Source organism: Diadema antillarum, unplaced genomic scaffold (genome assembly GCF_040938485.1).
Source record: "Diadema antillarum isolate AM-2024a unplaced genomic scaffold, OU_Dant_1.0 seq00000401_RagTag, whole genome shotgun sequence".
Lineage (NCBI taxonomy): Eukaryota > Metazoa > Echinodermata > Echinoidea > Diadematoida > Diadematidae > Diadema > Diadema antillarum.
Window position 1 is genome coordinate 107,622 of NW_027271392.1, and position 16,229 is coordinate 123,850.

The 16,229-nt window shown below is 37.0% G+C and overlaps 1 protein-coding gene across 1 annotated transcript in view; it reads right to left on the bottom strand.

Moving 5' to 3' along the window:
• LOC139732163 (endosome/lysosome-associated apoptosis and autophagy regulator family member 2-like) overlaps positions 1-16,229 on the bottom strand; it is a 73,683-nt gene that overhangs the window by 15,308 nt on the left and 42,146 nt on the right. Inside the window, exons 10-18 of the mRNA XM_071643033.1 lie at positions 15,575-15,679; positions 12,312-12,597; positions 11,595-11,699; positions 9,306-9,395; positions 8,051-8,118; positions 6,332-6,479; positions 4,243-4,378; positions 1,253-1,350; positions 715-834 (exon numbers count right to left, since the gene is read on the bottom strand). Coding sequence (XP_071499134.1) covers positions 715-834; positions 1,253-1,350; positions 4,243-4,378; positions 6,332-6,479; positions 8,051-8,118; positions 9,306-9,395; positions 11,595-11,699; positions 12,312-12,597; positions 15,575-15,679 — 1,156 coding nt within the window. The remainder of the gene's footprint in view (positions 1-714; positions 835-1,252; positions 1,351-4,242; positions 4,379-6,331; positions 6,480-8,050; positions 8,119-9,305; positions 9,396-11,594; positions 11,700-12,311; positions 12,598-15,574; positions 15,680-16,229) is intronic.

Sequence of the window (16,229 nt, forward strand, 5' to 3'; positions counted from 1 at the left end):
CAGTATTTGACTGCTGCCATTTAACAGCAAACCGGGCCATTCCTTCAGCCTTAGTAGTTGACTAATGCCATTAAGAGCAAACTGGACTATTCCTTCAGCCTTAGTATTTGACTAATGCCATTTAACAGCAAACTGGACCATTCCTTCAGCCTTAGTAGTTGACTAATGCCATTAACAGCAAACTGGACTATTCCTTCAGCCTTAGTATTTGACTAATGCCATTTAACAGCAAACTGGACTATTCCTTCAGCCTTAGTAGTTGACTAATGCCATTTAACAGCAAACTGGACTATTCCTTGAACCTTAGTATTTGACTAATGCCATTTAACAGCAAACCGGACCATTCCTTCAGCCTTAGTATTTGACTAATGCCATTTAACAGCAAACTGGACTATTCCTTGAGCCTTAGTAGTTGACTAATGCCATTTAACAGCAAACTGGACTATTCCTTGAGCCTTAGTATTTGACTAATGTCATTTAACAGCAAACTGGACTATTCCTTGAGCCTTAGTATTTGACTAATGCCATTTAACAGCAAACTGGACTATTCCTTGAGCCTTAGTAGTTGACTAATGCCATTTAACAGCAAACTGGACTATTCCTTGAGCCTTAGTATTTGACTGCCATTTAACAGCAAACTGGACTATTCCTTGAGCCTTAGTATTTGACTAGAAATTTCTGCAACACAGGCACATGTCAAACATGAATACTTACATTTTAGAGTGATAGTAGAACTTGAGATCACGAAGACCTTCCGTAGGCTGTGGTATTATGGTGTCATTCACCACACCTAGTTTATTGTCATCATTCACACCAAGCAGAGTGTCTCCGAGGCTAACATCACAGGTGAGAAAGACCAGGACAGGAAAATATGAACAACAAAAGAAACAATTAGGTTATGAAATCAAAGTGTTTATGGGTAAGGGTTAGTTCATTTGTGGCCTTCTGATCCAGTGGTCTCGCCACCAATATTTAGAAAATGCATAACTTTTGAATAGATTATCCAATTTTTCCTCAACTGTCACAGATGTGTTCTGCTAATATTGCAGCATTCACTCAATCCACACGTATATTTGGGCTAAATTCCATTTCACGTTATTCATGCATGCATATTCATACACATGCACCATTCACCTTTTTTTTTTAGTCCTCACTTAAAATCAAGGGATGTGACTTTTTGTTGGTTTTGTGATGCACGATCACATTTAACAGAAAAGACTGAAAACAAGAGAATGTGGAACTTTGCTCTAACCTTATTGGCTTGATGGATGTCATAAAACGATCACTTCCCGGCATCATGACAGAACGGCACACCCAAGACATCACACTGGTTTCCTCTCCATCTCTCTCCTTTAACACAATGTCAATTCAGATAGCAAACAAGATTATTAAGGCTACAATCATAAGCGCAAGTCGGAATGAGATACATAGTAAATATGAGATCAAGTAGAATATCATGATTACCTTCAATGTATCTTCATTGGATATACATACTTAGTGTATAAACTTCTCACATATTACTGAAGTTGCAATAGGCACACATATACTTAATACATGAATTTGTTCAACTTAGTACTAGGTAGTAAGTTTAGGACACTTAGCCTTTCAAGTCAGTCACTAGGGTTGCATGAACCTGAATTTGATGTCAACTCTTACAGGGATGGTATAGTTTTGGTTGAGATTTGGCTTCAGGTTTCTGCCTTTTTTGGTGAGAAAAAAAAATTGGGCAAATATGTATAAGGGAGTGAGACAACTGAGCAGGGGATAGTGAGGGTGTGGGAGGGGATACCTCTCTGCACATGAGGGAGCTATTGCATTTATAGAATTGAAATTCAATGATCTGGGGGACACTTTTGTTGAAATATTTGGGAAACTGTATATCAAAAACACCAAAAATTCAGTCAACAAAACTTTCAATGGCTATTTACTAAACCCTGGTATCTGCCACTGTTCTGCTAGTTGTCACTGCTATTGTTCTACATATGTGTCTTTACTGTAAAGAAAGAGGGTGTGCAACAGGGGGAGCTTTAGAACTTTTAGAGCTGAAACTAAGCATATGGTGCAGACTTTTTAATGGATATGGAAAACCCAATTCCCCAAATTTACCTGGAAGGGGGTTGTACATATAAGTGCATAGGCAGAAGCTGACCATGTAAGACATGACTGACTGCATTTTAGCCTAGTGAATAATGGCCAATGTTTAGACGGTGCAATCAGCATTACCTATTTGGAATTGTCAGAAATGAACCGTTCTTGTAAGGAAATCAAATCCTGGTGATTATTTTCAAGAATGTTCTTCTTATTTTCAGATATTAATGACAGACAACAGACGTCTTAACGCCAGAATTTGTCCCGATACAGTGGTTTATGGTTCTATTAAGCAGTGGAAATATCATATGAAAAAATTGTTACATCACATTTATTACACTTAAATGGGATTTCTGTTAACCCTAAGTAGGCCGGCTATTCAGTTAGATCATAGAGCCTGGGGGGGCCTGTGCGATCACAACGAAAATTGGCACACACATTGCCTATGACATAATCTAAAGTACCACAAAGTTAAATTTTTTTAAAAATCATCATCTATGCTAAATTATGCTAATTTATGCATAATGATGTATGAAATCAGATAATTTGGTATAAATAAAGCTCAAAATGAGCACATTTTTTGTTTAAATATCCTTTTCAGTTTCCTGGAGCAAATATAGAATTAAAAAATTGTGCCATCCGAAAAAAATTCTGAAGTATTTTATTGCTTTTTAATTTCTTACGTATTTCTCTGTTTTTTCGATTAAACTTGTCCGGGACATTGTTCCGAACAAGAAAATATATCATTAATTGATTTTAATCACTAAAACCCCAAAATAATCATGCTTTTATGAAATTTGCCTGTGAGCACAGTTTGCTACGGAAGCCCATTCGTGCCATGTAGGATGAAACTTTCAGTGAAGCTAACTGGCGGCCACCTTAAAATATCTGGCGGCCGTCACATAATTATCTGGCGGCCACCACTTAATTATCTAGCAGCCGCCACATAATTACCGATATCGATATTTCTCATAATCATCGATATCGCTAAACGATAATTATCTGGTGGCCGCCACTTAATTGTCTGGCGGCCGCCACTTAATTATCTGGCGGCCACCACATAATTATCAATATCGATATTTCTCATAATTATCGATATCTCTAAACGATAATTATCCGGCGGCCGCCACTTAATTTTCTGCCGGTCGCCATTTAATTGTCTGGCGGCCACCACCTAATTGTCATTTAGCGATATCAATAATTATGAGAAATATTGACCACAAGTATTGTTACGGATCTCAATTCAGTCTATTTCCTGGAGTATAAAACATTGGAAACGACATTTTACGTACCAAATAATTATTTGTCGTTAGCAGCAACAGGACAGCACTTCATCATATAAAAAACGTCTTGTTATCTGAGCCTTGAGCCGTGATGAAGGCGGTTAACTGTAGACTGTAGACGTTACTTCTGATCGATATTTCTCATACTTATCGATATCGCTCAACGATAATTAAGTGGCGGCCGCCAGATAATTAAGTGGCAGCTGCCAGATAATAAAGTGGCGGCCGCCAGATAATTAAGTGGCGACCGCCAGATTATTAAGTGGCAGCCGGTAGATAATAAAGTGGCGGCCGCCAGATAATTAAGTGGCGGCTGCCAGATAATAAAGTGGCGGCCGCCAGGTAATTAAGTGGCGACCGCCAGATTATTAAGTGGCAGCCGGCAGATAATTAAGTGGCGGCCGCCAGATAATTGAATGGTGGCCACCAGATAATCATCGTTTCGCGATATCGATAATTATGAGAAATATCGATATCGTTGATTATGTGGCGGCTGCCAGTTAGCTCCACTGAAAGTTTAATCCTGTGTGGCACGAATGGGCTTCTATAGTTTGCATTGAAATTGTACACAAATTCATGTTTTTGAGCAATTTTTGGTCTGACATGCACATGCATATTTATACGCAACTTGAACCACGCGCCCCGGTATCGTAAATTTGGCGTCAAAAGATGCGGGAGACTTAAAAGAAAAAAGTCAAGAAACGTCAAGGCAATCAAGGCCCTCAATGACATCATTCACACGGTGTAAGCATTGAAATTTGGAAAGACACAAATTCCCCATCAGCCATTTCTTCTTCCAGTATATCTTCAACACATACCTTTATGTGCTGAGTACAAGTATCTGTTGAGGAAATAGTCTGGAGACACTGACCTGACCAATGGCAGAAGAGTTGTCAGTGCACTTTGCCAAGCTGTCTTGCTCCTTGCCACACAGACTTAAGTTGAGGTGATAGTAGAATGCACTTCCTTCCATCAAGAAGCTTGCACTAGACATTACCGACTTAGGTCTGCAATGATTGCAATGAAGAGAAGTAATGAAACAACTTACTTTTAGAAGAATTTTCCTCTTATTTGACACAAATATTAACATACACATAAAAAGTACAACATACTAAATGTGATAGAACAAACATCATATGCATGATGCCTTCCTCACTTATCACAATAAACAAAAATTAGATTACACGCTTTAATCAAATAACACACTACTAAGCCACATACACAATAAAAGTAATAACAGGGCTTTAAACATGTTTGACTACACACTTTTCATTCATGTTAATTCATGGAAGAAGACTACCACTTACAATTCTTGTCACGGTAGTGCATCAATGTCAAGAAAGTAAAGCACAAATTCCACAAATGTTATTTCTTTAAATAAAATTTACTGTACATATTCTCTTAATATATTACAGGCATTCAAGAGTAAGATCATTCCCCTGATTTCTGAAGAAGGTAAGTCAAATGTGACCCTGCATCACAAAATGCACAGAAAGTCGCCAGATATGAAATCTAAAATCTGATATTTAAAATTTGAAATCTAAAAGAGCAGACTTTAGGCTTTAAAATGATATATAACTCAAATCAAATGGACTCTCCTAACCTATCTAAATATTGGAAAGAAAACACACACTCAGGAAAAATGTGAACTGAGAAAAGAGGCTGTGAATTGCGGTGCCTATTTAAGCGCTAAATCTTTACCAAGCCGCGCTGGCTGTGCAACGAACAGGACAAAAAACAGGATGTAAACCACCAGAGTAACAACAATGAAAGGATTATCAGATTAAACACATTCTGTTCATAATTGATGCAAACTTTCAAAGCAGTAGCATCATCCTTTCAGAAGTTATTAGAGTTGGAAGTGAAGAGTGTGTACAAGGTTTTTAAGAAATGAAAAGGGGACTCTAAAAACACACCTCATCACACTATTTTACCACAAAATGTTCAAGACAAACTGCTAAAAAAACCCTTTCATGCCCGTTTTATGATCCCAACTTTTAGCATAATGTAGAAGAAGACTTGCTCTTTCAGAAAATATGGAAAAGTCAAGATCGGTTAGGTTGACCCATTTCACCTATTTTCAGTCCTCACACAAAATCAGTGTGCACGGTCACAAATGATCTTTTGTTATGCTTCAAAAAAAAAAAAGAGACAAACTGTGTACTTTCCTTTTTATTTCTTCATATCTTTCCACTACTACTGTAAAACATTACAAGCTGTAATTCTGGATGTAAACCAGCAGAGTAACAACAATGAAAGGATTATCAGATTAAACACATTCTGTTCATAATTGAAGCAAACTTTCAAAGCAGTAGCATCATCCTTTCAGAAGTTATTAGAGTTGGAAGTGAAGAGTGTGTACAAGGTTTTTAAGAAATGAAAAGGGGACTCTAAAAACACACCTCATCACACTATTTTACCACAAAATGTTCAAGACAAACTGCTAAAAAACACCCTTTCATGCCCGTTTTATGATCCCAACTTTTAGCATAATGTAGAAGAAGACTTGCTCTTTCAGAAAATATGGAAAAGTCAAGATCGGTTAGGTTGACCCATTTCACCTATTTTCAGTCCTCACACAATATCAGTGTGCACGGTCACAAATGATCTTTTGTTATGCTTCAAAAAAAAAAGAGACAAAATGTGTACTTTCCTTTTTATTACTTCATATCTTTCCACTACTACTGTAAAACATTACAAGCTGCTGTAGTCTTCTAAAGCAGCAAGGGCAAAACAAAAAATTGAAAAACTATTACTTTTGAATGGAATGTCCAATATTTCCTGAATTTCACTGATGTGTTTTATCATACAATGTAGCTATGTTCATTGAATCCAGATAAAGAACACATTGTCTCCAGCACCCTCTAGAGCAGAGGCATACAGAGTTGTCATTTTTTCTTTCTTTTCTTCTACCATTCATACAAATGTTTGCCAGCACATCCTATCTGTTTTTTTCTCACCCCTGAAGCCGTCGTAAATCATAATGCCTTCCATTGAGGTGTACATGGCAGTCACTGTAGCAGTCCTTCCCACCGTCACTCTTCAGGCCAGAGCCACAAGGCAGGCAAGCATCCTTGCCAACAGGGTCACTCCCTCTCACATAGGTATCTTTACGATTCAAGGAGTACAATATTAGCTCATTTCTTGAACAACTGACAAAATCATTCTGTGGCTCTATGGCACAGCATGGTACTTTTCCTTTGTAGCTTACTTTCATGAAATATTTCATAATTCTATATTTAACTTATCTCTGCAAAGGCAAATTCACACATCTATGTCTCTGATTTCAGCAAATATAAGACATAAATGTATATTCACATCTTATTCAAAAGGAATATCTGACATTCAAAACATGACACAAATAGAAAATAAAACATTCTCATATTCGCATTCATGAATGGCAAGGGACCAGAATCATATCACTAGGAATAATTTTGTTCTGAATTTGGAGAAAGAAGATGCATGACACTGCTTGTACCGAGTTATATCAATCAAGTATTCAAAGGAAAGCTTTGAAATAAAAAGTTGATTTTCTGACATGGCATTTTGGATGTGGACATGAGTACATTCTGGTGATTAAATTGATAGCTAGACTCGTTGTCCTTCTATCAATAGGGTAGTAACACGTAAGATGGTGTAAATAGTATGATTTCATTATATTGAAAAACATGTCATGCTTTCGAAGATGATCTTTACATGTTCATCATTAATTAACTTTGCTACTGAAGTAAAATGATATGGTATGCAGCAATAATTTCTCCACATATTTTTTTTTCTTTTTTAATCAAAATCTAACCTGTGTCAGAGTGCCACATGTGGGATCCCAAATCCAAGCATTTAAATTTACTTGTACAGAAGAGTTTTTGTGTGTGTGTGTGAATGTGTGGTAGAAATTGAGAATTTAAGGCCATTCACCCTACAACTAAATAATCACAACAATAGAAAAGTTGGACATTTTGGTGAAAGTTGCAGGGCAACATAGACAAAATCTTATTGAAACATCACCAGATACAATGTATGTCAAAGACCTGACTGCAATTTTCCTAGGTTTGCATAATGTTTATTATAAACTTTTGCAATGAAATGCTCACCTCAGAATATAAAAGAGTCATAGGATCTACACTCAAACTCCTTGCACTCACATGCAAAATATGTAGCCAGCTGGCCAGGCTGTTGTTAGTTACTAGTACAGTATACATATTAGCAGAGTGCTGAGCACACCACATGCATGCAGAATCCTGTGATTTTTCTCTAGTGCCATGAGCTTACAATTTCCTGTTGCAGTGTGAATGGAAAACTTATACATCAAAATAAAAAAATGTTGCAATATTTCTCACTGACAGTGGGTCTATTGATAAAAATTATTCTTTATGGTCACTGCTCATGGCACTGTATGTATGCCACTATTTTTAAACTTTACAGCAGTCCTTATTTTCCAAGCATCAAGGCAATGTCATAGTCTTGCACACGATGACATAAATAATTGTTTTCTTTAAATTTTTAAAGAAAATAAATACACATTCTGGAACTGCTTCCTTGTGTTGAAAAATGAAGAAAGAGAGAGAAGATTTGTTATCAATCTGCCATTTGATGATATCATTGAATCATAGATGCTTGTAAAAAAAGGACTACTACCATTCAAAAGAACATACATTTGTAAATTTTATTCTGAATCTCACCTGCAGGGCATTTCTTGCAGCCCTTTGATATTTCATCAATATACTGTCCAGGTTTGCATGGAACACAACTAAGAGCAGAGCATGAATGTCAGACTACATATTAAAAACATAGCAAAATTAAAGTGGAGTAAGCACACACGTCAAATACAATGTACCTGCCGTCAAAAATAAATGTGGGTATTATTGCAGTCATCCATTGCAGGGTGGTATTAATGGGGATTGATTAAAAAAAAATGAAACTGCATTGTACCTATTTATCACTCAATTTCAAACAAGCTTCCACTTTTAAGAGACATACTTACATTCAAAAGATATACTTTGCACTTACACATACAGTTTCAAAAGCCAATATGGATTCCCTGCTTACATACGTATATAATGCTTTGTCTTCTCACTTAATTAAGTATGACACTACTTGGATCTGCATTTCAAATGTTTATGGAATAGAAATGGTAGTGTTAGGCTAATGCAGCTGATATATTTAAGACAAAAGAATGTAACCTGAAATTAAATTTTGAGTATTTTTCCAAAGAACATAATCCGGTGAAATCAACTGTGTTCTTTCTAAGGGTGAATGTCACAAATTAAGAATGGTCGCAATTATAGATTAAGAAGGTATATCTTGTATGTACACTCAAAAAGGATGGAAAAATAGAAAAAGAATGAAGTTTCCCACTTGTTTTCCTGAAAACAAGATATTTCAGGCTACATTCTTTTACCTCATTTCAGTCAAAAGCAAGTTTTGGTGTACCCTCGTTCTCTTACATTATGACTGCAAGTAGTTCACACATCATACGGACATAATTCTCTTTTTCATGCGGTCAGTTTGCAAAGTAGTAAGCTTTCATGTAAGATCAACAACAACTGCTATACACGGTGTACATAAAATGTATTTCATGGATTAATATACAGAAATCTGATGATCAAGGAATGATAAAACAAGTGAAAATAAAAGTGTAATAATTCCTTCAAATATTGTTCCTTACTACATTCTCCATTTTTGGCCCTCCCATCCCACTCCCTCAAAAAAATACAATAAAAATAAAATAAAAAACAATGTAAGAACTGGGTGGGAAATCATGATGACAATAATGATCATTCAGGCATGTCATGCGTGTTAGATGTGACACAGCAACAGTTTTCAAAGCTTATAAAGTCTATCTGCGGAAACCTGCCATACTGAGATTAATGCATGAGTTTTCTTTCTTCAAGGCTCCAGTGCAGAGATGCTATGCAAACATTCCCAGCAACTTACCCCTTTAGATCACTGCCAAGTGGGCACTCTTTACAAGATGCTGCACCTCCATTCAATGTATTGGTGATTGTGATGTCGTATATCTTAACTCTAATAAGAGGAAAAATAACAACAATTTAAAGAGAACTGAATTGTGTATTCACTCTGCACATGATTGCCTCATGGTAAAAGTTCTTAGGGAAAGGTATAGGTATACTAATGATGTAATGAGCAAACTTCCCTTGTCTTTCCAACATTCTCATATGAAGTTTGGTTGCATTTTCACAGAAACACAAATAACAAGGAAAAGTAGAAATTACGCGGTGCGTAATATATGTCCCCGCCGGAAGTAGCATTTTGTAGCATATGTACAATACAGGTCGAAAATCAAGGTCAAAGGTCAAATAAGTCAAAGGTCAAAATTCTGCGTAGAAGTTCTGAAGCCCTCACCTGGTGCCACCACATACATCAAACGGAATTGAAATCGGGTTAGAAATGGCGAAGGAGTAGCATTTTGTAGCAAAATGTACAATACAGGTAAAAAATCAAGGTCAAAGGTCAAATAAGTCAAAGGTCAAAATTCTGTGTAGAAGTTTTGAAGCCCTCACCTAATGCCATCACATAAAGCAAACGGAATCGAAATCGGGTTAGAAATGGCGAAGGAGTAGCATTTTGTAGCAAAATGTACAATACAGGTCAAAAATCAAGGTCAAAGGTCAAAGAAGTCAAAGGTCAAAATTCTATATAGAAGTTTTGAAGCCCTCACCTAGTGCCATCACATAAAGCAAACGGAATCGAAATCGGGTTAGAAATGGCGAAGGAGTAGCATTTTGTAGCAAAATGTACAATACAGGTCAAAAATCAAGGTCAAAGGTCAAAGAAGTCAAAGGTCAAAATTCTATATAGAAGTTTTGAAGCCCTCACCTAGTGCCATCACATAAAGCAAACGGAATCGAAATCGGGTTAGAAATGGCAAAGGAGTAGCATTTTGTAGCAAAATGTACAATACAGGTCAAAAATCAAGGTCAAAGGTCAAAGAAGTCAAAGGTCAAAATTCTGTGTAGAAGTTTTGAAGCCCTCACCTAGTGCCATCACATAAAGCAAACAGAATTGAAATCGGGTTAGAAATGGCAAAGGAGTAGCATTTTGTAGCAAAATGTACAATACAGGTCAAAAATCAAGGTCAAAGGTCAAAGAAGTCAAAGGTCAAAATTCTGTGTAGAAGTTTTGAAGCCCTCACCTAGTGCCATCATATAAAGCAAACGGAATCAAAATCGGGTTAGAAATGGCGAAGGAGTAGCATTTTGTAGCAAAATGTACAATATAGGTCAAAGGTCAAGGTCAAAGGTCACGACTGAAATTCTGTGTAGAAGTTTCAAAGCTCCCATGTAGTGCTATCATGTAAAGCAAACAGAATCAAAATTGGCTCATAAATGACAGAGAAGTAGCAAATTGAAGATTTTGATCACACACGGACGCACACACGGACACACGGACGGACGGACGGACGGACGGACGGACGGACGGACGGACACACGGACACACACACGTACGGAGCCCGTTTCATAGTCCCCTGCTCGAACTCGTTCGGCGGGGACAATAACTAGATAAACTGGAAATATGAGAGAATTCAACACTGAGATGAGAAATCCAAAAAATATATATATTGTATCTATCCTTGCCTTTAAGGGATGGCATAGTTTTGTTTGAGACCAGGCTTCAGGTTTTGAATTTTTTTTCGATCATGAAATTATGAGAAACCTCTTAGAAATATGATAAGGAATGTAATTCGAAAAGGAATCTAACATTGATTTGACAAAAATTGTTTTTTGAAATGGTTGAGATATCAAAACCAAAGCAATCCAAACAAAAGGAGGAACCCATCTTTTATTAGGTTCGCTTTGTTTTACTTTGCTTTTGAATATCTCAGCCATTTCAAAACTGATTTTCATCAAATAAACATTTAATTCTTCTTAGAATGGGATGCTCTGTAACATTCCACAAGGGACTTAATAGTATCTCACAAAAAGTCAAAAGCTCAATTCCCATCTCCCCCAATATTACGCCATCTCTTGAAAGTGTGGAGTCATCCTCCATCTCCATAGCTGCAAAATACATGAACTTCTTTTTTTTTTAACATCTCTCCTATCTTCTTCAAAGCATTATTGTGTTGGTTGTACAGACAAACCAATGTATCCTGATCAAAGAGACAAGGAGGGTCTACTTACCTACCTTCACAACATGAAAAGAGTTTATGGTATCTTCTCCAGCATAAATATTGGTTCATTCTCCAATCTGAAAATGACTTACACATCATTAGCAAACTGTTTATCATCGTATCCACTGTGCTCATCAGCACTTGTCTTTTGGAAGGCCCAGGTTAACGTCCTGCTTCCAGCACTTTTGACAGCATACCTAGAATAAGGAGAAATTGAAGTATGGCTGAAGTATCAATTAAAAAATTCTTCTTCTTTTTTTTTAAAAATCTAGTTGTGATTCCTCTTTGGTAAAGCCAGATTGTAGGGAGACTTGGGTTATATGCCCAAGTGGGACGGTGCAAACATTGTGTAGTATGCATTACCGATACCTTGACAGTATGGTGTGTACTCATAGCAAAGTTTGGCACCCTGCTTAAAATGGCCGTTTTTGGTACTCCCAGTCTATCCCAATTACAACGTATGTGGTGAGTACTGTACCTACTTCTGGAAGGGGTCTGCAAACATCTGAAATGTATCATTCTTAATCTCTAACATTATCTATAAACATGTACACAATATATCTTATCTGTTGCACTGGATAGTAGAGAGATGATTTTTGCAGCAGTCGGTAACAATGCCTTTTGGTTCCGAGAGCGACATACATATATCTAAAGCAAACCAAAAAAATAAAAAATAAATATCCAACCTCATTGGCCCATTACATGTACAAGTTTGCATAATATCATTTCTGGTGCCTTCCATAAAACAAACCCATGTACCTTTAGAGTTTTGTGATGCATGGTTAAACATTACAATATTGAGAGCTTACCTATATTCTAATCTCTCTGTGCTGCCTTCCCAGAATTCAATGACATTGGGATTAGACAGCTCCTCAATGAAGAACATGGTACAGTCCTTAGATTCACACTCCATACTGAAGACAAATGAGATGGCTCCCAACTCTACTGCCTTCCCATTATAATAGCTCTCTTGACTACGAAAGCCTTCTACAGTCAGGTCAAGGACTAGATATGCACTGTCTGCATGGCCATGACCAGTGTGGATGTAGTTATCTGCCAACACCCAGCCATCATCGCTAGCACAACCATATTTATCTATGGGTAGGAATGACAAAGGAGTTGATTAATGTGTTAGCAAAATGTGATATCAAAAAAAAAGATTTGAAAACATTGCACATACAATGACTTCTTGTGGAGCAGACACACAGAACAAGGCAATCGCCAAATTGTGTCTCGCCCATTCGCGTACAAGGAATTAATATTTTTTATAACTCCCAGAAGTTAATTGACCTGCTTATGACCTTTGACCTTGTGGTGACCTTCAACACCCTAAGGGACATTTACCATCCAAGTTTGGTCACAAACGGACAAAGGGATCAAAAGTAATGAGCCGTAATCGAAATGCGCCATAAAAACTTAACATTGGGCACTAAAAGTTTGTTGACCCCCGTCTGTAACCTTTGACCTTGTGGTTACCTTCACTTCCCAAGAGACATCTACCATCACCAAAGTTTGATTGCCATTGTAGCAACATGTGCTGAGTTACGTGTGATAAGAGAGTCTTGCAAGTAAACTTTAACGTATGACCTCAAATGACCTTTGACCTTATTATGTGACCTCTTATGGCACCATAACATGAAGGTACCCCAAGTGCATCAATCACCCAAGTTTGATTGCCATGGTAGCAACATGTGTTGAGTTACGTGTGATAAAAGAGTCTTGCAAGTCAACTTTAACATATGACCTCAAATGACCTTTGACCTTATCCTGTGACCTCCAACGGCACCATAACATGAAGGTACCCCCAGTGCATCTATGACCCAAGTTAGGTTGTAATCCAAGCAACTTATGTGAAGTTATTTGTCAAAAGAGAGTCTTGCAGGTAAACTTTAACATAGAAAAGAGAGTCTTGCACATACTCTTTAATATATGACCTCAAATGACCTTTGACATCATCACATGACCTCCGACAACACCATAACATAAAGATACCCCTAGTGCTTCTATCACCCAAGTGTGGCTGCCATTGCTGTAACAGTTGCCAAGTTATGCATCATAAGAGAGTCTTGCAGGTAAACTTTAACATTTGTGACGGACGACGGACGACGGACGACGGACGACGGACGACGGACGGACGCCATTTGGATCTCTTAGTCTCGCCTTCACCTCCGGTGGGCGAGACAATAAAAATGATCAGTGTAGTGAGAATAACCTTGTGAAGTCAGGATTAGCCTTTGCAGAAAATGTGTAGGAAAAACAACAAAAGACACATCATTTACTCTTGACTCCCACCCTTCCCCATACACACACATTGAATAAAGGTTATGTAGCCCTCAATTTAAACATCTCAAGTCATACAGGGTCTAGGTAAAGGACAAGTCCACCTTCATATACATAAGGATTGAGAGAACGCAGCAATATTAGTAGAACACATAAGTGAAAGTTTGAGGAAAATTGGACAATCCGTTCAAAAGTTACGAATATTTTAAGTATCTGCGCAGTCACTGCATGCTGGAAGAGAAGACTACTACAGTGTATGATGTCACATGCGTACAACTATATAAGGAAAATAAAAAGAGACTTTCACAAAACTTTACTTTTTGAATGAAGCGCACACTTTCTTCGACTTCTGAAAGAGTGAAGTCGAGTGTTCTTTTGTTATGCAAGAAAAATGGAAATATGTTGAATTTTCGTCATTCTTTCTTTGTATAGTTGTACTCAAGTGACATCACAAGCTTACTTAGTCTTTACATCCAGCCATGACCGAGCAGAAACTTCAAAAATTCATAACTTTTGAACGGATTGTCCGATTTTCCTCAAACTCTCACTGATGTGTTCCACTAATATTGCTGCATTCACACAACTAACATGTCTATGAAGGTGAACTTGTCCTTTAATTAGAATGCAGATAAACAAAGGGTAATTCTATACATAAAAGCACTGAAAACTACAATATCAGCAGGGCTGACCAAGGTTGCTATTTTTTCTGGCTTCCTGGAATATCAACTTGTGCAATTTTCTGTGTTTTTTCTATTGTTTGTTTTGAATTGTTCTGTTGATATAGGGTCCCGCTTGCCTTTTTCATATACATGTAAAGATGTTAAATTTTGATATTCTACTAGTCCTGATTTCTATGAAACTTTCAAAGCTCTGTTTTCTTGAATGCATTCTTTCTATCAAAGCCAACATATGATGGAGTTTCTGTCACTGCTTGAGTTCTCAAGGAGGGGAAAAAGCCATACTTGTATCTGAGGGCACACGACTACTGATTTGTATTGGACCACAAACTTCCAAGATAGAAACTACATCTCTGATATCGTCATGTATGACAATAATTAAATCTTTGTTTAACCCTAAAAAGACTGGGCTATTTTGATGCCTAGCAAGACTGGGAGTTGGCTCATTCAGCGCCCCCCCCCCCCCCCCAAGATCTTAGCCGTTGACCGCGTGATCGTGAGGAAAATTGGCACACATCACCCACAAGGTAATCTACAAGTAACTATTCTGCAATCGTTCAATTTTATTCTTAATAAATTTATCATGCTAATTTATGGATAAAATTTAACAGAAAAATTGGCTGTAAATCTGTAAATAAAGGTCAAAATCTGCTAATTTTTAGTCTTGGCAATCTTTTTAGAATTCTTATTGAGTGTACATCAAAAATATAGTGGTATTGAACTTTTATTCTAATGTATTTCGTTGTTTTCGCCTTTTTGTTTTTTATTCATTTTAATCATCAGCAACATTATTCCGATCACAAATAACATGAAATTAATTGATTTTAATCAGTAAAAGTAAAAATAATGAAACATTTATAAATTTTGGCTAAAAACAGAATTTGCATTGGATTTCTACATGAAATCACGTTTTTGAGCAATTTCGGGTCTGACATGCACTTAAAAAATATTGCAAATTCAGAACCATGTACCAGGGGGTCGCGAATTTGGTTTCAAAAGTCCCGCAAGATTTCAAAGAAGAAAGTCATGAAACATCGCAGCGCAAGATTTTTATGTTACGGATTTATCATGAAAAATGTCGAGAAAGGAAGGTAGACACAATATGCCTGACTCACTTGTAGTACTGAAGCAAGATGCCACCATATTCGGGGGAAGTTCATTCCAATATGAAAAGGTCATACCATAATCAGGAGTGGTATTAGGTGGACAATCTTGGCATGCTGTGAACAAAAACATTTATGAAAACATAATATCACAGAGAAATATGAAAAATATCACCACATACATATACCACCTATTAATGTATGAAGATCCCAACTGCATTTTACACTGGGTCCTGAATCACAACTGATTAATCATGGTGGTAAGCAGTTATTGGAAAACATTTTAATAAAAGACACTATGAAAGTCTCACATGACAAAACATTAGTGGCAAAGGTGCAGATGAAAAACATCCCATTTGCATAGCAAATTTTGTATACATCAAGCAAAATACATCTCATACATAATTTTTTTTTTCTTTTGAATTCCAGAGCAAGCAGCATGTACTGTCTTTGCTGCTATTTTTTAGTGCAGATATTTTTGCGGATGAGGAGGTCATAGACATTTTTAGGAGATGTTGTTTTCGCGAATTGACACTGACGCTAGTGTGAATGCAATATCACCCAAGCACATAATATAGACATTTTTTTGCGTGTTGTTAAATTAGGGATCCAACTGTGATTCGCAAAATTCAAGAAAATTAAACCTTCATGACAATAACAGCTTACA